The 22,920-nt window shown below is 50.5% G+C and overlaps 1 protein-coding gene across 1 annotated transcript in view; it reads left to right on the forward strand.

Moving 5' to 3' along the window:
* PAPPA2 (pappalysin 2) overlaps positions 1-22,920 on the forward strand; it is a 180,619-nt gene that overhangs the window by 8,548 nt on the left and 149,151 nt on the right. The window contains exon 2 of the mRNA XM_037035167.1: positions 16,069-17,140. Within this exon, the coding sequence (XP_036891062.1) occupies positions 16,069-17,140 (1,072 nt within the window). The remainder of the gene's footprint in view (positions 1-16,068; positions 17,141-22,920) is intronic.

Here is a 22,920-nt window from a genome sequence, read left to right on the forward strand (position 1 = left end):
CCTAGCGCTTTGGAGTGGATCCTTAGGTGAGTCATCAGTAGGTGAGTCTGCTGGTGACTCAGCATTTGCTCGCTTTCACACAGATAATTACTGGGCCTTCTGGGCCAGTTAGGGAAGAAGTTAAGTAGTTTGGATCTGTGTGTTCACCCATCTGTCCATCTGTCTGTCCATCCATCCAACCATTTTTGAGCTTCTGATAGGCGAACTATCAGGCATTTAACCATGTGCTGGAGAATTCGGTGTGAGGGAGGCAGGGGCTGTGCGTGGGCGGTGCTCATGGCCTGCTGGATGGCAACCTGTAGCTGATTGTCCCGGCCTGGCCCTGGGAGGGCCCAGGATGCCTAGGGAGTTTGAGGGCTCCTGGGGGCTGGGAGAGGAGGCCTGGGAGACAGCAGACCTGGGGAAGAGAGAAAGGGGTAGAGGTGTCAGTGTCGGGTGGCACAGGGGCACCCAACAAGCCAGACGTCCTAAGTGGGGCTCATGGGACGCAGCAGTCAGGACACCAGTGGCGGCTGGAGGGACAGCAGTTCCGCTTCAGAGTTGGGGGGTGGGGGTGGCAGAAGGGACTCTGCCTGGCAGGGAGTGCGGATGTGGGTGAGGGGCGAGGGAGCAAAGGCAGCGTCGTCTCGAGTCCTCACTGTGTCCGAAGTAGACACAGGTTCCCAGAGGCTTTGTTTTCTCAGCCGAGGGTGACGCAGCGCGCTAGGCCCTGTGATAGGGCACGGGTCATCCAGAGCCGAGACGGCACAAACACACGGGGCCGTGATGGAGGATGAAGTCCCGGAAACGCAAAGCAGGCGGATGCGAGCTCAGTCGTTCCAGGAAGTTACTGAAGACGGTTTTTACTAGACCAGTGCTCGTGTGGCCCTTGCTCTGTGCCAGGCCCGACCGTGGCCACTTCACAAACAGGAACTCCCGGGTAACTCGAGGAAGGTGGTGGAGAACCTGGAGCACAGAGGGGAACGGGGTGCTGCCCCGGGTTGTACAGTGAGTTCGTGCAGCGGCAGGACTGGCACCCGAGCCCTCTGCCCCCGGAGGACATGCTCTTCTGCAGAATGCGGAGCTGTCTCTCACTCTCAGCCCGAGCACGGAGCGGAGAAGGACCCCTCCCTGCCTCAGACAAACCCTTCTCCGTCCCGCTTCTCCCGTGCCCTCCAGCCCAGCACGGGTCAGCTTTGGCCCTGTGGATCCTGGCGGTCTCTCAGCTGAGGGACCCCTTTCTCCTCCAGCTGACTGCATCGAAGGGAACCTCCCCCAATACAGAGCAGTTCAGGTCGCCTTCCTTCCGAAAACCCTCGGGCGGCCCTGCTGAGCGCTCAGGATAGGGTCCCGCTTCCTTAGGAGGCTGTAGGGGCCCCTGCTTAGCCTCTCAGGCTAGTCACTGCCCTCCGGGGTAGACACACACTCACCCACACGTACAGGTGTGTGCACGTGCGTGCGCCTCTGCACACTCACACCCAGACCTCACTCGCTTGCACTCATGCACACACACCCACTCTCTCAACTTCCAGCGACACCAAACTAGTAGCAGTAGTTTCTGTCTTTCCTGGCCTCTGCCCTCTGCCCTCTGCACTTTTACTCCTAACAGGAAACTCCTCCCCCACACCTAACTTACTGGAGTCACTGCCAGGGCTATTCACTAAGTGGCCCCTCTTGCAGGAGCCCTCCCTGGTCTCAGCGAGGTGGGCTTGCTCTTCGAGGGTTCTCCTGTGTCCTGTCCTCGGCCTCGTGGGGGCACATAGGTCACTTACCCTCACTCCCACCTGACTTTGTACTTGAGGAGCTGGGGGGTCAATGTTAACCAAGTGGGGGTGGCCCTACTGCCATGCCCTTTTGTTTCTACCTTACGTGGGGCTGGGAGCTGCTTGAGGCCAGGGCTGGGCTTTGTTCATGGCTACACCCATGGCATGTGGTACCCTGTTTGCAAGCAAAGCCCAGCCAGCACCTGTTCGGTAAGAAGTGAGCGAGGGAGGAAACCAGCAAGGGGGAAGACTTGGTCGGACAAACTTGGAAGTGAATTGTTCTCTTTGGAAGCTGGCACAGAGAGAGACGTGTGATCTTTTGGTCCGGACAGTTTGGAAGTTGGCTAGGAGGCTGGAGGTCTACTCGTAACAATGGAAGTAGTGGTCCCCCTTGTCTTCTGCGTCTGGACCTCCTGCGTCTACCTACAGTAGATAACTCTCCGTCAGGGACTGGCCTCCCGGGAAAACGGGATGTAATCGTAGCCTGGTTGATCTGCGATGATTTTTAAATTTTCAGAAATGGTTCAGTTTATTTGCTCTGTATTGACTATGGTTTGCACGTATCAACTCTTTTCCATTCTCTCCCTAGAATTCTCGCTGTGTTTCGTGCACTTGCTCACGTTGTTTCTGTCCCAGGAGGGAGGGAGCAGGGGAGAGTGTGTCTGGGGGGGCTGGTCTCACCAGTCTGGGGAAGAGGCTTTGGTCCTTGGGTGCTTTCTGTGCTCTTCTCAAGTTCTGATGTTACCACCAAATTCTTTTCTGAGGGGATGGAATTCTTTTAACATGAAACACTTGCAGGCAGTACCTGGCTCGGTTTATTTTTTAATTTGCTCACTTGCTAATTCAATTATTGAAGAGATGTTTATTGACCACAAAGGAGGTATTCAAGATCTATTTTTGCAATAAAGTCCAACTTCATGCAGAATAATAATAAACACTAAGCACAGCAGAGATCTATTTTAGACATTGTTTGTGTCAGGGCACATTAATTTTTTGGAATAATTGCATGATAAAATATCCTCCTAATCTGGCCATGGCACGCATCCTGAGAGTAGAGGTAATCTTGGGCACAATTCCCTCCCTGGGTGTGGCCGCCTTCCTGGGCCTTTGCACAGAGTGCAGGCTGTCATTGGCCTGAGCTTGGCTGGGACCAGCCGTGGCAGAGGACCGGACACAAAGGCCCTGCCCACTCTGGTTTCCTTTCTGAAGAGAGGTCTGGGATTCAGGAAAGGCCTGCCACGTGTTGGGCAGCAGAGAGCTGGGCAGGACAGAGAGAGGCGTCTGCTTGCCCTCTGCTTCCCTCCACTTCTGTTACCAACTCTTTTGGGGGCCCTGCCTCCCACTAGGCTACTGTCTTCCTTTTCTCTACTTGGTGGTGGTTCAAGTTCAAGTTCCTGAAGCTTAACATTTGGGGACTTCAGAGTGCCTGCAGACTTCTGGGGGCTTAGCTGGATCCCAGTCATCTGTGGGTAACCCCAGCACCCAGGGTGGGGCTTGGACTGGAGTAGGCACTTTGGGTTGAATAGATGGATGGAGGACGATCTGGTCCCTTTCTACCCCTGGAATGGGACTTCTCCTGACACCCTAGAGTCGACCATATTATCAAGCAAGGGAAGGACTTCCCTGACTTCTCTCCTCTCCACCTATTTCCAGCTCCTGGCCTCTGTGCGAGCTGTCTCTTCACCTTAACTGTTCTGCATGTCTCTCTTTGTTCATCTCATTGTTATTCTTCATGGAGTGGCTAGGAATTCAGCATCTGGAGGTGGGTGTTGCAGGCTTGAGCGCTTTCCTAGCTGTGTGAACGTGGCAAGCCGAAGTCCCCTTCTCCGTGAAGCTGGTGTGAGGGTCACTCCTGTCCGATTGAATTGCCGTGTTGGTTAAGTGAGTTGATAGACTTCACAGGCTTAGAGCTGTACCTGGTGCATGGTGTGTTCTCAGTCAGTGTCTGTTGCCTTTTTCATCCTTTGGCAGTGATGTGGTGGAAGAGAAAGGACCCAGCACCTTGCCTTCAGGTCACTGCCAGGCAAGCAGGCCCAGGCTGTCACACCCCTCCTCCCCAGGGCCTCCCCTGCCCCCTCCAGTCCACGCACACTCTCTTCCCTTAGCTCTCATGCACGGATATGTTTGCACGACTGTGTGAGATGATGGGACGTTGAGTTATTTGTAGCGAAACCTCAATGCTCTGGATTCCAGCTAACCAGCATCCTCCACTCACCCTCATGTTAGGTAGTCTCCCTTCTAGGAGATAGAGGCACAAGACTAACGATGAATTCAGAAGAGGGGTCTGGGAGAAATACAGCCCGACCATGGAGGTGGGGGTTCAGCTTATTCCTTCCCACCTTCTGCGGCCACTGTCACAGGATGTGTCCTGACGAGAAGCGGTCAGAAGGATAAGGACCTTCGGGTCCTTCAGGATGAGCCCAGAGACTCCAGGCTCAGGGTCCAGGGACAGCATGGCCCGGTGACAACTCAGCCTGGCCTCTCCTTCACAGGCAGGACTCTGAGGCTCCGAGGAGGAAAGGCACCTTCCAGACGTCACGTAGCAACAGACAGGGACCACTTCCCAAGTTTCTTGGTTCCCAGTCTGGTGTCACTTCAGTGCTTTAGGTTGCCTTGGTTACTGTAAATCTCTTAGCGGAAAGTGACAAAAAGCATTTTAGAAGGATTTCCAATAAGAAAATTCAAAAAATTATGATGTTAGTCCTCATGTGACCCGACATGTCAGTTAATGAGATTGCCAGTTTTCCTCGTTCTTTGGCGTTCCCACTCAGAGGTCAGCTTCAAGGGTCCAGTTTGAACACTGGGCTCTGAAGACGCCCCTGTGTCTGAGTTGAGAACGGGTCCCCGTGTTCTCTGGTTTCTGCTGAGACTTTTGAGCGGGCGTGGCATTTCGGTTTGTGTGTCGCTGGTATCACTTGGGTCCTAGGAAGCAATCTGGACCCCCTAGGTTACTTGTGACCTCGTGGTAGAGGCCAAAGTGTTCAGCTGTTCTTAAGTAAACAGAGGCAGGACGTGTTCCCTGAGTGCCCAGGAGCCACATTGCCCGTTGCTATGAGAAGTCGTACGGTCTTCACGTGTCTCACGTGGAGAAAACCTGATGTGCAAGCATCTAACCTCAGCTGACCGGTCAGCTAGGCAGGCATTTTCCTCATGAGAGGATCTTGTTCACGCATCTTTTAAATAAGCCCCCTCCTCACCCCCGGCTGGCCCCCCTCAGTGCCTCTGTATCACGAAGGGGACAGCGGACATCGGACATGGTCTCAGCACTCCTTAGGGGGCATTGATTCCACCAATGGTACCTGGGGAAAGGAATGCCAAAGAAAACCTCCGAGAGGGCTCTCAAAACTATTGGTGGAGGAAAGGAAAAAACAGGAAATTGGTGTTGCTTAGCTGGAGCTGTAAGAGCAAGTTCTCAGAGGGACCTTGCGAGGGGAGGGGGGTTGTGGGGGAGGGGACATCCTGCTCCGGGTGTCTCCCAGGGCCAGCCTGTGCCAGGCACCTAGGTGTCTTACTAAGGTTACGATACACACAGCGCTCCTGGCTGTCTAAGGTGCGGGGCATCACGCCGCCATTCTCCTGGCTTCTGCACAACCTACCTCTCGCATTTGGAGGTTTCTGTCCTTCCTGTCACGTTGCTGGAATTGCAGGGCTGAGTTTTCCCGTTTCTGTTAAAAGTGGGGAGGTCAGGCTGGAAGAGCAACCCAAAGGCTGCTCCTCACCTCTGCTGGGAGGCAGCAGCCCAGCCCACCCCTCTTATGCCCCCATGCTCCCTCTGTGAGACCCCTCTCTGCGTTTACCCACGGGGCATCAAGGGGCTGTTCATCGAATTTTGGGGTCACAGGACCCTCAGAGCTTCTTGGATGATTGGGAAATTTCATATTGCTTGTTCTCAGAGGTTATTAAAAATGGTTGAGATGACACTCCCCCCAAAATCCACATGTTCAAAATTGCTTTGGACATTCTCCCCTACCCTGTCCCTCCCTCCCTCCCTCCCTGGCTTGGAGCACAAAATACAGCTCTAGGGACATCACCCAGAACTGGTGGGGAGGTGACAGAAGTCTAACTACCCTTAGTTCTTCCAGATTCATCATAAGAAGAGGTAAAAAACAGTGCATTCCTACAGGGCCCCTGTGGTTGGTAACTGTGGGGAGTGAGTAGTGTAGGGGGAGCTGGTTCTTCTATTAGAGGGGGGTGCTCTCAGCAGCTCTGCTAGCTGCCTCTTGTGGATTTAATTCATTAGTGAGTTACCATTCTGACTGTGCACAGGACATTGGCCTTGATATGCTGGGAGTGGGGGACAGTGCAAGACAGGCTTACCTGCTCTCAGGGAGTTTATAATGCACTTGAAGAGAGAAGATCTATACACATCAAAACAATGATAGTATTAGCAATAAATAACAATATCAGTGCTGATAGGTGCTAAGCACTCTTTTTCTTTTTTTTTTAACATGTGTGAGTTAATTTAATCTTCTCCAAACCCTATAAATTAGGTGCTATGATCTCCACATTATGGATGAGGAAGGTAAGGTAAAGAGAATTGCTCGTGGTTGTAGAGGTACCAGGTTCGGTCGACCTAACGGGTCTCATTCCACAGCCTGCTGGCGAGTTGGAGCAGCACGATCCACCTTTTCGTTCTCAGCTGGCTGCTGGGCCGGCTCCACTCAGCCGCTTGTGGGTCTGGACCAAGGTCTTGGAGAGTCTGGGAATGAGGCAGGGTTGTCCGGGAGACCCTCCGCGGCTGCTGAGGGCCTTGTCCGGTCTGTGGAAGGCTTGGTAGAATGCCAGGTAGGCTATCCGGGTCACTTTTTTCTGGCCTTCATGGATTACTTTCTCAGTGAAAAACAAAAACAGCTGGCCCCCCAGGCAGTCGGAAATGAGTGCCCAAAGCCTTGGGGCTTTTTGCTGCAGGGATCAGGGAAGCTTTCTTAGGGATGAGGCCCCGCTGCCCCCAACTTATTCTCGGTCCATGGCAGAGCTGAGGACACACCCATCTGAGTTGCGCTGCCCCCTCCTCCCCTGCAGACCCGCCTTGCTGACTGCCACCCTCGGTGGCCCACCGAAAGCCAGGGAAGTCCCTGTGCTGAGTCCTGTCTTCCCCATGCATAATGGGAGCACGCCCACCAGGAAAAGTGCCCCGTGAGGAAAGGTTGAAAAATGTGCTGGAAAGATGCTTGTGAAGCCTCCCGGGAGCTCTGCCCCACTCTCATTTGTCAAAACTGGGGCTCACAGATAAAAGGGGCCTAATCCTGTCTTGGAGGAGAGTTATCTAGCCGAGCCGAAAACGCCTCCGTCTTGGTTCGCTCTCTCCCACTCTCCTTGCCTGCTGACACAGCCTTCCTGGCTGCCAGGTCCCGTCTTTGATGGATGGCCCAGCTCCTCCCCCTCGGCCCCTTTGTTCCCTGGGTGCTCTCTGCGGGGGGGCGGGGGGGCGGGTGTGGGGTGAGTAGTTCTGCAGGAGGGCAGCAGACCCACCGCATGTGGGGAGCCCCAGGCACGACATCCTGGGGAGGAGGGACCTTGCCTTGTAGCAGGTTGATTTATGGTCATGACCTAACCTGGCCCTGTTTTTAGCTCGTTTTCCTCCTAGAAACAAACTTCCCCCACACGGCATGTTTTTTCAGTTACCCGAGCTGACGCCGCTGTGCGTGACTCCTCTGTTTTGCTGAAGAGGACCTCACCTTCCTGGAAGGGATGGGCGTTCCGGAGAAGCAGGCCTCTCCCGCCCGATGCTGGCCCTCCCAGAGGTGCAGAGAACTTGGCCGGGGGTGCTTTCCTGGAAGTGAGGCCCCACGGCCGTGCCTGCATCCAGGGCAGCATTTCCATCCAGACCTCAGCCCGATCTTCTGCCACCTTGGCCTGTTGTTAAGTGATCTCCTCTGTGGGACCCCACCATGGGTAGATGTGCCCCCCAGACTGGCGCTTTGCCCGAGGAAAGCTTTCAGTAAGTCTTACCACGTGTGCTGTAATCCGAGGGTGTCGGGTCCAAAAGGAAGCCACTTACTAGGTGATGGCTGGGAAGGAGCGCATCTCATGTCATGGGAAAGGCCAAGCACCTGTAGTTGGGCAGCAGAGTGTGCTTGGCCAGGTGCAACTGCCAGGCTGTTGGGGTCCCCCGTGACTGGTGGGAAATGCTCCTTCTGGGAGTCCAGAGTCTCATGACTCAGTTCAAGGGCAAGAGCAGAGCAGGAGCACCAGGCAGGAGCTAGGACCTGGCCCCCCTGTGATTGTGTGGGAAATTCACACCTGCCTAAGGCAGGCCTTTGTCAGCAAGGGACTCTCAAAGGCGTGGCTGGGTACAGAAGTGGCAGCCACGCCGTGAGGCTCCCCACACTGCAAAGACCCCCTGGACCAGGGTAGCCCAGGAAGGTTTCAAGGACAAGGCAAAAATTCAGCGGACCTTTGAAGGTCCAGCCCATTGACGGGAGGTATTGCAGACCAAGGCGGAGACCGCGTTTGGAGTCTCGGTGCCAGGGAAGTGGTGTGTCAACTGCAGAGCAGAATTTTGGGTGGGAGCGATAATGGGGGAGAATGAAGTCTCGCTGAATCCTTCTTGGCCTTGGGTCTACATAGCCTGTCAGACAGGGGCAAGTTTTTTGTCTTTTCTGTTTATTTCACCACTCTGAAATAAGTTCACGTAATGTCCTCGAAACACAAATGCTCCTCCGCTTTGAGGAAGAAGGGGTAGGAGATGGTTCTTTCTCTTCTTTTGTTATTACCATAAAATAAGAATGCCAAGGACAGGTTGATTCCCCACAGTTCTCAGAGGACTCTTTTTTTCCCTTTTCTTTTTCTCCCTTTATACTGACTTACATAACTACCAGGGTGAATAAACTTCTATGCCCGATACGACGCTGGGAGCACTGCTGAAGGCCGGTTCCCTCTATGTGGTCTCGTGGTCAGGGGACTCCATTCTCTCACGACTGACTGACAGAAGCTTCCAGTAGGGAGGAGAGAAGGAGGTGGTCTCTCAGAGCGGTGTGATCGGCCCTGCCGGGACCCTCTCCCTTCCCTTTCTGTTTCATGCTCCTGCACTGGTCACAGACCCAGGGAGAAACCAAGGGAGACGCAGCGGGGGTCGGGGGCCCTTGGCTGGGAAGCGAGCTTTCAGTCGAGGCTCCTCACTAGCTTCCCTCCCGAGTCCTGGCTGTGGGATAAGAGCCCCCCTTCTCCTTGGGGTCCTCTAGAATTGATGACTGAGTGTTCCATGTTGCCAAAAACCCTGCAGGGCCACCCAGAAATGTTGTCAAATGTTCAGGAGGCAGCCTGTCAGTTTAGGTGTTGGCCGCCCCGCGAAGGTCAGCTGCTGTGCTCCCAGGGCCTTCTCCTCAAACCCTTCCCAGGCGGGGCTCTTTGCCTGCACGTGATTTTGAGAGCTAGTTGCATTCGCCTTCCAGAAGTGGTCTGCAAATTTGTCCATGCCACACTCACTGGCCCTTACCGTTCTTGCTTTGAAACAACAACGAACCACTTGAGTCGCAGGGTTGGAGATACTTAGTGCAGTGGGAAGAGCAGGGCCCTTTGGCCGAACAGAACTCATTTCAATCCATTTCTCGTCCTTTGTCGATTAAGACTGTGGATAAATTCCTGAAATTCTGTGATCCTCAGTGTTTTGGTCTGTGAGTAAAGATATAAAATTCAGCTCGTACATTTGTGGGAGGACTTCTCAGGGGTGGTACTTGTCCAGCGCCTGGAACGTAGAAAATATTTAATCATAAGTAGTTTAAGTCTTTTTTTTCTTCTTTGCATAAGCAGCAGACCTCCCCAGTGCAAAGAAAGAGCCCAAGACGTGGCAAGAAATGGGGTCCCTCCTCTCCAGGGGCCACACCGACCGCCCCATCACACAGTTTGTAACACTCCAACTGTGATGTTTACCATTACAAGGATTTTTCATAATCACTCAGGGAGACTGTGGCCCAGTTTCAGAGAAGGCTTTTCTCCTGAGGGAAATGAACTCTATTGATTCCGAATGCTGGCACTGATAACAGACACTTCCCTTCTCCTGAAGACCCACATGAGAATATAGCCCCGGGAAGCCCCCCAGGGTCTCCAAACGTGGGTTTGGGAGTTGAGATCAGGAATACAATGAGCAAGATAGGCTCCCCCCATTTGGTTTCCTTTCTCTCCAAGCTTAGGTTAAATACAAGGTAGGGTGTCAGGGCAATTTTCTATTTGGTCAACACTGACGCACAGTGGAAGCCAGTCCCAAGGAAGAGCTCAAAGAATGGTTCTTAAAGTTTCAAGATGATGCGGCCCAAATGTTTGGCTCCAGCACCACCACCCTTTTTCAGCTTCCATCATCTGATCTGATTTCTTCTAACCCGTGGGCTCTCATAGTTCAGTTTGGTGTTGAGTGATTTCATAAATCATATTGATGATCTGGTCCCTGTGTTCCTCCCAAGAATGTGTCTCCCATGTACATCCAAAGTTATAAAATCTGTTGCATCAGCTGAGCCTGACCATGGAGAGTGTGTTGGCTTAGATTCCATGGGTTTTGTTGGCTTCGCTTTGCTAGATGGAGAAGAAGTCTCCTAAATGTGGGGACTTGATACTTTTTCTTTTGAATCAAAGTCCATATTGACCCTGCTTTATGGAGATCAGGGAGCAGGGGTGGGGGGCCCTCCTGAATGCATGTGGACGAGCATGCAGGCTGCTCTGTGACCCCAGGTTGCAGCTGGGAAGATGCTGAGGAGCAGACCTGGGATAAAGATTTTATTTCGCAAGTACCGTTGATTGCTGGGTCCTCGGGAAGATATTTTAAGGCTCAAGACTGAGCGTGGAGGCAACATTAACCTTTCCCCACTTTAATAAAAAAAAGACTTTATTTTTATTTTGGAGCAATTTTAGCCACACACTAAAATCGAGAGAAAGGTGCAGCGGTTTCCCATGTGCTCCCAGCCCCCCACATGCGTGATCTCCCGTGTGATCAGAATCGCTCACCGGAATGCTCCTTTTATTTTTCACCAAGGAGGGAACTACGCTGACACGTCATAATCATCTGAAGTTCACAGTTTGCTTGAGGGTCCACTCTCAGTGTCATACGTCCTGTGGGTTTGGACAGAAGCATAATGACCTATTTCTGTCATTATGGTATCACACAGATTTTTCCCACTGCCCCAGAAATATGCTCCGCCTGTTTGTCTCTCTCCCCACGCCCCTGGAGACCACTGATCTTTTTATCATCGTCGTCCTTTTGCCTTTTAGAATTCTGTGTAGTTGGAATCATACAGTTCGTAGTCTTCAGATTGGCTTCTTTCACTCAGTGATACACATTCGTGTTTCTTTCATGTCTTCTCGTGTCTCGACGGCTCATTTATCTCTAGCACTGAGTAATATTCCATTGTCTGGATGGAGCACAACTCACCCACCACAAGATCTGACAGCTGTGAATAAGCTGGTACAAATGGATGTGGGCAGGTATTTGCACGGACAGAGTTTTCACCTCCTTTGGGTAAACACTAAGGAATGTGATTGCTGGCTCATATGGTATGAGGAGGTGTAGTTTTTTGTTTTTTGTTTTTTAAAGAAACTGCCAAACTGTCTTCCAAAATGACTGGGCTAGTTTGCATTCCCACCCACCGTGAGAGAGAATTCCTGTGGCCCACGTCCTCACCAGCATCTGGTCTTATCAGTGATCTGGATTTCGGCCATTAGGCGTGTCATGATATCTCGTTGCTCTTTTATCTCGTATCTCCCTGATGACATCTGATGTGGAGCATCTTTTCATTTGCCAACTGGCCACCTGTACATCTTCTTTGGTGAAATGTCTGTTGGAGTCTTTGGCCCACTTTAAAATTGGATCTTATTTTTTCCTGATGGTTAAGTTGTAAGAGTTCTTTGTGTATTTTGGATGACTGTCCCCTATCAGGTGTGTTTCTTGTGAGTGTTTTCTCCCCGTCTGTGGCTTATCTTCTGGTTCTCTTAATATTGTCTTTAGCAGGGAAGTTTTTAATTTTAATGAAGTCCAGCTTATAAATTCTTTTTCTTATAGGTTGTGTTGCTGTTTTATCTAAAGAGGAATAACCACATTCAAGGTCATCTACGTTTTTTCCTGTGTTGTCCTCTAGGAGTTTTATAGTTTTGCAGTTCACATTGAAGTCAGCGGTCTATTTTGAGCTAATGCTAGTAAAAACATACAAGGTCTGTCCAGAAAGTATCGAGGCATGCAATCTGATAAATAGAGACATTTATTGAAGAAGATACAAAATACAAGAAATGTTTTACGTAGGACAATGACGCCTCAGTTCCCTTTAAAGTAGGCATTTTGGGACCTCACACAGTTTTCCCAGTCGTTATCAGCTGCCTTGTGGTATTTTCCTAAATCTCATTGACCATTTGAAATCTCTTTCCTTTCAAAGGTGATTTTAGTTTTGGGAAAAGCCAGAAGTCGCAGGGCACCAAATCTGGGCTATCAGGGGGCTGAGTCATCTGGGTGAGTCAATGTTTCACCAAAAAAAAAAAAAATCTGCGTGAGACATGATGCGCGAGCAGGTGTGTTGTCAGGATGAAGCTGCTAATCACTAATTCAGGATGAAGTTGCCCGTAGCTGCAGCCTTCTGAATCATCTGAATAGTTTCTGTGGAGGAATGTTCAAGCGTAATGAAAAATTTGATGGAGATTCATTGCTCTACTCGCTCAGTCATTTTGAATGCGATGTCCACACAGTACACATGCTCACTCAATGGTGTCTACCACCCCCACTGACTAGTACAGTGAGGTCATCCTTGTTCACGCATGCGCATTCCAGTCCACTCTCCTTGGCTGCCAGATTACATCAATATTGTGCAAACAGTTCCTATTATTTTAACAATGCCTGGACTTTTTTCTGGACAGGCCTTACCTGTGTCTAGATTCTGTTTCTTTCTTTTTTTCTTTTCTTTTTTTTTGCATGTGAATGTGCAGTTGCTCCAGCACGTTTGTTGAAGAAGCTGTCTTTGCTCTACCGTGTTGTCTTCGCTCCCGATCAAAGTTCAGTGGACTGTATTTGTTGAGGGTTGTTTCTGTTACGTTTCAATGATCTATTTGTCGATTTTTTAAAGTACTATACTGCCTTGATTACTATAGCTTTCTGGTAAGTTTTGAAGCCATTTTAACCTCTTTTAAATGATAAAAAAATCAGATCCCCAGCAGAGCAGCCACGAGTATTTCAGCAGTCAGAGGGGGAAGGAGACGCTGGGCCACCTACAGCTGCTTTCCTCGTTAGTCTTCACAGCGGTGGAACCGGCTCAGACTAGCTTGCCAGGGCCAGTGATGCCCATCTCTCCAAACCCCGTGTCAGCAACATCATATCAATATCTTAAAATTGACCTGTGGGGTAACATACCACAGAAATTGGCAAATGCTGCAAATCAGGACTAGTTTGTTTTTCTTCAGAGGACTGGCCATCCGACACAAAGCAGCGTAACACTGGTTTTACATCTCATTTGCTTTTCCTTTCAGCACCTCCTCCTCACATGCCTTCTCAGCACCATAGTTAATGTTTCTTAGTCACTTGGTATCAGTTAGGTACTGTGCTAAGATTTTTTGCAGCAACCTCATGAGGTAAGTCTTCTGTGATCTCAGCGTATGGTTGAAGGAGGCTGAAGAGCAGACCAGCGATGGACAAGTTTCGTTTGCAGGTACAATCTACAAATGATTACACTGAGGCTCAGCAAGATGGTACAGTTTTTCCGAGGTCTCCCAGCATGTCAGTGGTGGACTGGAGACTGGGGTTTCTGGCTGAGTCCTACTTGTAGCCACCATGCACGGTGTCATTCCCACCACAGACAACTGTCCTGGGCGCCCGGTGGTGGCACCCTGGTTCTTTCTGCCCCCAGCCCGACAGCAGGCCTCTCAGAGCCTCAGTGTCTGCATCTCTGTGATGAGGCTGGTGATGCTCATCTCGCCTACCTTGGAGGATGGCTTGCTGCTTGAATGGTAGTTAATACAGGGTTGCTTTGGAAAGCCTCGAGTACTGTATACGGGGGGGGGTGGGGGTATATCATTCCATGCTAAGAAGTGAAGGAAGAAATATTTATGAAAAGAACACCATCTCCCCGCTTAGAAGATTCAGCTGAAGTGGGTATTTTATATAAACACAGGTTGTGAGATATATTAGAGCAGTGTTTCTGGGTGAGCTGGCAGAACCTCTGATCTGGGATTATCTAAATTTATCGCTTGGAATACTCAGGAGGGCTCAGGCCTCCCTGACCTTCCCAGACAGTCTGACTAGGAGGCAAGGCCAGCTTGGCGTCAAAGGCAGGTCCGGGTGGCACATGTTCTCTAGGAATCACATTGCTAAGGGGGTGGGTCAGTGCTGGACCCTTGACACTGAGTCACTTTAGGGAGAATTCCTGCCATATTATGTTCCTGTTGTAGTAAAGAGGCTTAGCGCTGCTTACACTTCAAGCAGTGAGCGTATTTCATTGCAGTTGTTTATTAGGCTGAGTCTTCTGCGCTACACTGAACTTGCCATGATTTCAGACAAACACTGGGCTACTGTAGAAACCTCCAGCGCCCAGTGTGGAGGTTGGCAGCGGGAGCTGCTTCATAGGTGTCTGCGGAGCCAGCACGTGGGTCCTCTTGTGCGGCTCACGTGTCTCTCGTGCCACAGTTGGCCATCTGCAAACTTTGGAAAGCTCCTCAGATGTCTTAATTGCAGTTGGACCAAGCATGCCAGGCAAGGCCAGCAACTGTGGGCGTTTCATGCTACAGTTATGCTGCGTGCTCTCAGGATATCAGAAGCACTTGGCAGGAGCACAAAACCTTCCATGTGTTTCATGTATTATACAGCCCGAGCTCCCTACTATGTTATATGAAGGCTACCTTGACCGCTCTTACCCCAGGTACCTCTGTCTCTACTGTCCCCACTGTGGGGAATGATCGTCTGTAATTCTTTTGCCTGGCCAGTTCTTACACACTCTTCAAGATTAGGTTCGGGTCTCGTCCCCTCCCATAGTCCTCTCTGGTTCGTGGGTTGAGATTCGGCTGTGTTCTCAACTCACCTATGTCTCTGCTGACCTGAGTTCTGACATTATATTGAAGTGGCCTTTCGTGTTTTTTACCTCCCCCCGAGACTTCTCAAAGGCAAAGACCAGAGGAGTGTCCATGTCGGGCGGGCCAGCAAATGTTTGAGGAACTGAGTTCACTGATTCCGAGTGGAATTCCTTTCTCCAGGAGGAGCGTGACGGGGAGATGGAATGTGAAGCCTTTGTGGTTTCGTAGAACAATGGCCCTTCAAGTGACCAAGCAGGGTTCCCCCTTCCCTCCCGTGCGAGGTGAATCTTGGCGCTTCCTGGTTATAGGTTCCCTTTGGTGACTGAAGCTGGGTTTGTCTGAGCAGATTGTAGTTCTAGCCTAACTATAGACTGGGCTATTCAGTCTTACGGGAGAGGGGACTGGAATAGTTCTCCATTCTCATCCTCCAGATGAGGGGAATGGAGCTGTGCATTCAATGAAATTCCTGGGAGGAAAAAGTGGGCTCACAACCAAAGGTGGAAACATGTAAGGCTTCCGGACCGGCTGCTGGGTTCCCTTTCTACCTGTGGTCACGTTGTGTCTAAACTGCTCTTTCCTGTTGCCAAGTTATTAGTGATCTAATTATCTGTAGGCACTTCTTTGTTTACTCAGTTGGATGTAAAAGTCTTGTGCCTACGTTGAGCAAGGGGGTAAGATTGTGGGCGGTGAGCATCTTTGTCTATCTGGGCAAGGCCCGCTCTGCACTGTGGTGAGCGTCAGGGGTTATGAAATGGTCATTGTTGTAACTCACTTGACTAAGTGAGGACCGTGAGGCAGTGACATTGTGCCCACTCTGGGGACCTGCTGTTCTTTGTGAATGGGTGTCCTTGGCCTGAGAGGGCCACTGGAGGGAACAGCGGGCTGGGACTGGCATTAGGCTGTTACTTGCTCTCTGACGGGACTCTCTGATCCATCAGCTCCTTGTTCTCCCCAGGAGAATCGTCTTTTCACTATTCAGCAGAGAAAATGACTTTGTGAGGAGACAGGAGATTATTATGTTTTGTAAAAAACTATGACTGTCCTTGTGGCTTCGAGGTCAAGGAAGGGGCCAGGGGCCAGGAAGAGGAGGCATGGATTAACGTTAGTATAAGCAACATTTGTATAAAAATACCAAATTGAGTTCAGTGTGATGGAACCTCAAGTCAGGGATGGAGGTTTGCCAGAATGGTGTGATAAGGGTACTGGACAGGCATCTCAGGCAGGGAATTTGTATCACTTCATTTTTTTCCCGTGAAAAACCTTCATGCCTGCTATTCACATGGGTTTTCTTCTCCCTTTCTCTGTCCCCCTTTGTATCTGGCATTTCTCCCCTCGATCCTTCCTTCTTTCCCAGGTGTATTTGACAACTGCTCCCACGCCGTCAGTGACAAGGGCTGGGCCCTGGGAATCCGCTCAGGGAAGGACTCGGGAAGGCAAGATGCTCGCTTCTTCTTCTCCCTTCGCACGGACCGTGTGAAAAGGGCCACCATTGTGATTGGCCACAGTCGCTACCAACCAGGCACGTGGACCCATGTGGCAGCCACTTACGACGGACAGCGGATGGCCCTGTATGTGGATGGCACTCAAGTGGCTAGCAGTCGAGACCAGTCGGGTCCCCTGAACAGCCCGTTCATGGCCTCTTGCCGTTCTTTGCTCCTGGCCGGAGATGGCTCTGAAAATGGGCATTATTTCCGTGGACACTTGGGCACACTGGTCTTCTGGTCAACGGCCCTCTCACAAAGCCACCTCCAGCACAGTCCTCAGCATCCAAGCGGGGTGGATGAGTTGACCACCCTGGTGCTGACAGCCACTTTTGAGCCCCTGGAAGAGCAGTGGGTCCCCTTTAGAGATGACGAGTACCCACGGCTTGAGGTTCTCCAGGGCTTCGAGCCAGAGCCCGAGACTCTGTCACCTCTGCAGCCCCCACTTTGTGGGCAGACAGCGTGTGACAATGTAGAGCTGATCTCCCAGTACAATGGGCACTGGCCCCTGCGAGGAGAGAAGTCAATCCGCTACCAAGTGGTGAACATCTGTGACGACGAGGGCCTGAACCCCACCGTCAGTGACGAGCAGATCCGCCGGCAGCACCAGGCGCTCCTCGAAGCCTTCGGCCGCTACAACATCACCTGGCAGCTGAGCGTCCGCCGGGTCCACAACTCCACCCTGCGCCACCGTGTCGTGCTCGTCAACTGTGAGCCCAGCAAGATCGGCAATGACCACTGCGACCCCGAGTGCGAGCACCCGCTCACGGGCTACGATGGCGGCGACTGCCGCCTGCAGGGCCGGTGCTACTCCTGGAACCGCAGGGACGGGCTCTGCCACGTGGAGTGCAACAACATGCTGAATGACTTCGACGATGGGGACTGCTGCGACCCTGCGGTGACGGACGTGGGCAAGACCTGCTTCGACCCTGACTCGCCCAATAGGTAAGAGCCCAGGGCGCAGGGAGTGCTGTTGGTGTGGTGCATTTGTAGCATCTTTCTACATTTTCGGTCTCTTGGGTACTAAAAGGGTTCACACAGCCCCCAGGTGCAACGTGCATCCACCCTCCAGACATTATTGTGCTTTTGTGAAGTAGTAGGTGTTGTGATAAGTAACTAGGGACACAGAGATGACTAGGATGAGAGACAGCCCTCACAGGCAGCTGTGTATGTGGTGTGAAGTGCTCCTGAAGATGTGCACCAGTGCTTGAGGCACCTGAGCAACCTAGCCCACAAGAAGAAGCCAGGGGACTGTCACAGAGAGCAAACAAGGTAGATGGCATTCAGCACTCTTCTGTCCTCAGGTTCCCAAGAAGTTACAGGAAGAGGCCGCGTGTGCTTGGCCTCTGGTGCAGGCTGAGCAGTTCACCTGCTTTGTGGACGAACCCAGGATGTTGTATATCTTACCTCTGTCTCCTTTAGGATCGGGGGCTCCTCACTGGCCCCATTACATTCCCTTCTCCACACAACATCCAGAAGCAGCCTTTGTAAAAGATCTATCAGATCCTGTTGTTCCCCTTCTTAAAATTTCCCCCACTGTGCCTAGAACAGAATGCAGACGCTTTGCCTGGGTCAGAGGCAGGCCCCTGCCTACTCTCCGGCACCCCCTCCCCCCAGTGCCCCGCTGCACAGCCGCCCTGGCCCCTCCTGTCCCACCTCCCCCATCCCTGCCTCCAGGCCTTTCATTAGCTGGTTCATGTTGGAATCCTCTTTTTCTTGAATTTCCCTTGGTGGGTTTTCTCTTGTCATTCCAATATCTACTTAAATGTCACTTCCTGGAGCAGCCTTTCCTGATCTCCCAATTTAAATCAGCTGATCAATCATTATTACATCCACTAATTGTACTTCTCTCTGTTACACGTATCACTTCCGGTGTTTTTCTTGTGCAATCGCGTATTTAGTATTTATCTTTCCCTAGTTCTATGATCAGGGCCTTTGTTGGCCCTGATGCTCCCAAGGGCCCAGAACAGCCACGGACCCTCCTCCCTGTTTATCTCATGTTCATCGAAATGAATGAGTGGGTCTGGGGTGTCTGCCATGGGCCAGAAGCCAGTGAGAGGATTTCCACTGGACGGCCTGTGTGAGGGTTGGGGAGTGTTAGACGGAGACAAGAAAGGAGAGAGGTGGGTGGTAAACCTGTTAATTTGTGTGGATGGGCAAGGCCTCCCCGTTAGGTCACTGGCACCTCTGTACAAATGTTAAAAAGGCTCACACCTGAGCTGTAGACTCAGTGGGAGGCGAGAGGACCGGATGTCAGTTCCCACCGGGTACTGAGAGGGCTGCCCTTGTGTGTGTTGGCCACAATGTGTATGGTAACTCATGGTGTCCCCACGTGCGGGCAGTCAGTCAACACCAGTTCATAGGTTTGCCTGTGGTCCAGGAATGTGGTGTCAAGGATTGAGTGTAAGGTTTGGAATCAGGGGACACAGTTGAATTCAAGAGGCCTCACTGCTTCATACAAGTGTGTACAGGGCGGGTGATCAGTGTCATTTGTGTTACCGGCACCCCAGGGTTGTTCTGTGAGTCAGATGGACTAAGGCACAGGAAAGTGCTTGGTAACCGCCTAGTTTTCAGTGCCCCCAAATAGTCCTAAACTAACATCAGTTGCTATTACCATTATGCGGGCTGATAGGTGGGGGAGGCCTTTGTTTATATAGCAACATTGGGGAACCGACCACATTATCAGACATAGTCACGCAAGGAAGATTCTGTTTGGGTTTGGTTATTAGATTTTGATAACCTTAAGCAGAAGCTAAACCTCACTGGTAATAGTGGTTGCCAACTCTTAGGGTCTCCAGAACGGCAGGGGAATCTGGCTCACTCCTGTTTGTCTGCGGGTTCCTGCAGCCCACTCATTGCCCTGGCCAGTTGAGCTGTCCGTCTCTCATGGTAGCGGCATCATTCCCCTCGGTGTGGCCCCGTGTTCTCTGAATCCCCGCAGCCGGAGACCTCCTCTGGGTCTCTCTTTGTGACTCACTCCACTTGCTGCCACCATGATTGGCATGGCAACTCAGCCCTTTCTGTCTGTGGACCCAAAAGGGACTCAGGCCTTTTCATCCCTACATGCAAAACTCGCTGTGTGGAATAAAAGGAGCTATCTATATTTCTGATAGTTAAAAATATTTAAATCAAAGTAATAAATGCTCATGGCTAAAAATATTAAATTGTGTCAAAAGGTGTAAAGAAGAATTATAGCCCCCTGCTTAACTCTTCCCCGCCCTTGTCCACTCTCTACACTTGCACCCACATTTGATTGCCTTACCTGTCTTTTCCGGTAGTTACCTTCATGTCTCCAAATACTGTGTAACTTGGTCCATCCACTTGAAACGTCATGCACTGATTTGCTCTTACCACGATAAAGACAAGAGGAGCTCTCCCTCTGTTTCCTGCTTCTCCCCTCCTTCTTTTCAGCAACGTTATTGTACTGTTTTTAGTTGAATCAAGTTAAATTTACAATATCATCCCTATGAAACATTGTTTGCTGTTGTTGAAGAACAAAGTATTATTTTGTTACTGTGTGTTTCTTTCCTGGCATAGCTTTTCCCCACCCTCTCTCTGCTCCTTGAGTCTCTGTGCCCTCCCTCCCTCCCTCCCTCCCGGTCTTCTGACCCTTTCCCTTCTTCTCTCCTTCATTGTGTTTTGGTACCTCAATTGCTTTTGCATGTCTTATCATAACAGCTAATCCGTAGAAATAGTGTCTTTTTTTAAATACTTTTCAATCTCCCTTCTTGTTCATTTTGTTATTCTCTCTACTTTCAATCTTTCTCACTGCTGCGCAGTTTTCATCCTGGAACTTCTCTTTTTTTTTTGGATTGAAACCACTGTGTCCTGAATTGAATGGCTCTCTCTTAATTTACTACCTTGTTTCTCTAGAAAACACCCTTAAGTAACTTTCTAGGAAAGGGTGGTTTTGGTGATTTTTTGAAATGAATTTTGCACAATGTTTTTATGTTGCCTTTACACAATACTGATGATTTGTCTTGGTGTAAAATTTTGGGTTGTAAAACAGCTTTCAAACTCCTGCATAAATTTATTCATTGCCTCTGGCTTCCATTCTGATCATTGTATACCTTTTTAGAAGTGGGCTATTTTTTCCTTTAAAAACTGTTTAGAATGTTAGCCTTAGCCTTTTTATTTTAGGGATATTCTGGCATATATTTTTTTAGCATTGGACTTGTATTTTTATTTTTTTGTTGAGTACTCAGTTCCAACACTCATGTCCTTCGCTGCTGGCAAGTTCTATTAGATTAATACTTTGATTTTTACAAAGTCATTTTTTTCTTATTTCTGTTCTACCCCAAATCTCTTGAGGGTGGATCTGCTGAATTCTGTTTTTTTTCCCCCTCTCATATGGTCTATCTCTTTGTTATTTTGTTCAGTTTTTTTTCTTTTGGAGAGTTCCTTGAGTTTATCGTCCAACTCTTCTGTTGAATTATTTTTATTTCAGCCATCGTACATTTAAGACCTTTGACTTTCTGTGTTAATCTACTTCTATTTTAAGGAAGCAGCCTTGCTTGATACTAAAAATGAGACCCATTCTGATTTTCTTAGGTGCACTGTATTTGGTTGGCAGGTGGTCAGCTTTCCCCCCCTCCCTTAATTCCTGTCTGTCTTTTATGTTGGAGAGTTTCCTCAAGTGTCCAGAGTGAGAAGCACACTGTTACGTTTGTACTTGTGATGAACCAACAAGAATCATTATCTCTGGATTTACTCTTTTGGAGGAAGAAATCTGAAGGCAGAACATAGTGGAGTGGAGTTTCTCTTTCCTAAATTCCTTATGTTTATTTCGTTAAGGAATTTCCCCCCTCCCCCATCCTCTGCCTTTTAGTCATTGTGGTGAGTTCTGTTATTAAAAATATTGAGTGTTTTTCATAACTCTCATTGGCAAGTACCATATTTTGAAAAACAATTATTCCCATGTTGTGCCAGATACAGTAAGCTAAGCAGAGGGACAAATTAAAAAAAAAACAAACCCCCAAAAAACAAAGAGTAAGTGCTAACAACTAGTGGAGGGGGTTGGTTATTTCATGTGCACTCCCTGGGTTTAAACCCAGGCCAAGGCACTAAACCAATGTGGAGTGTGGACTGAGTTTTGGGGCTGTAGCTTGGCTCATCGGAATGGACTCTGGGTTCACGGAGACATGGACCTAGAATTCGGTGAGAGCCATTTGGTGGTCTCTGAACTGAATCGCCCCTATTATACAGCAGCTATTCCCATGAAATCACAGAACTGAAACTCACAGTTCCATTATACCGAGACTCTAAAGGGCCTCCAGCTCCAGCAAATGTTTGCCGGATATTCATGGAGAAAACCAAGGGTGCCAGGTACCGAGTCCTTCTGTTCAGGAGGTCACAGCTCAGTGAGGGGAGGGGGGAGGTGCACCTGCAGGTAGATCACTCACATGCAGCTGCATCGATTGGTGTAGGACACCCACCTCATCCCTGCAGTCCTACTCAGCATCCCTGCTTTCCCAGCCCAGTGAGAAACCAGGAATCTGGCCCAAAGAAGCTCCTCTCCCAAAGGCGCAGTGGAGGAGAGAGCCTGGAGAATCCAGCATCAAACATCTGTAACCCAGATGGGCCTCTCCAGGGGAGAGTATTTCTCAGACTTGGGACTGGTCAAGAGGAGATATAAATTATAGACGTGTCCCCCAGCCAGTTGGGCAGTGTTACTGAGATAGAGGAACTTGGCCATGGGCAGGGAGGCGACATAGGCCAGATGTCTGTTTCTCCATAGTAGCTGCCCTAAGAGAGGGTCTGCAAGCACTGAGGAAGGCAGGGACTTCATCAGAGGACAGTCACAAATGTCACTGGCCACTCCTGTGAGACATCCTAGGAAGGCAAGCCAAGGGACTGTCTCTGCCCTTGGGGAAACTCGGTTCTCCTGACCCTGGGAGACTTCAGCTTTTTTTTGGTCATGAATTGTTTCTGTTGTTTTTCTTTCTAAAACGATGTCTCGGAGGTGACGGGTCCTCTGCTGCTGAGCCGACTTTCCGTCCTTTCCTTGCTCCTCCTCTCCTTCCGCATCAGAGTGGAGCTCGGTGCCCGCAGAACTGGGGCAGCATGCTTGCCTCTCCGCTCTGGTTTCTGTGTGTCAGATTTCATAATGTGGTTATCACACAGGGGAAAGGCACCGAATGAAAACCAAGGGCTGAGATGGCCGAGCACAGTCGAAGCCACCATCCATCACCAAGTGTCAGACCACGCTGTGAGGCCGACCAGGGGGCGCCCTCTGCGTGTTTTCGGAGGGCCGTGGTGGGCTAAGGTCGCCGCGTGTCGGTGACTCACTGTCTTCGTTGCTTTCTCCCCTGAGTTTTGCTGCTGGGGCATCTGAGGGCAGTGGATGGCTGTACGTAGCTGTGCCGGGACATGGCCCACTTCCCTCTGAAGGGTCCTCCTGGCATGGCTGTGGAGACAGTCACACCCACGGTTGGGCACTGCAGGACATGTTATCCCGGGGCAGGAGGGCAGATGCGCACAGCTCCCAAGGGAACAGGCGGAGAACCCAGTGCTGCCTGGACTTGGATGCTTGGGAACAGCTGTGCTTTGCTCGCCCACCCTCTCCGGACATGCGGCCAAGGGCCCTGCTGGGCTGGGCCCCTGCAGCGGTGGGTCTGGGAAACATCAGCCAGGCTTCATCACAGGTTCCTTTTGAAGTTGGGATTCAAAGTTCCCTGCAGCCAAAAAAAAACACACGCGGGGAAAATAAGTGTAAGGGGGTGGAA

The sequence above is a fragment of the Sturnira hondurensis genome, unplaced genomic scaffold (genome assembly GCF_014824575.4).
Source record: "Sturnira hondurensis isolate 20B ecotype Veracruz unplaced genomic scaffold, ASM1482457v3 Scaffold0022215, whole genome shotgun sequence".
Classification (NCBI taxonomy): domain Eukaryota; kingdom Metazoa; phylum Chordata; class Mammalia; order Chiroptera; family Phyllostomidae; genus Sturnira; species Sturnira hondurensis.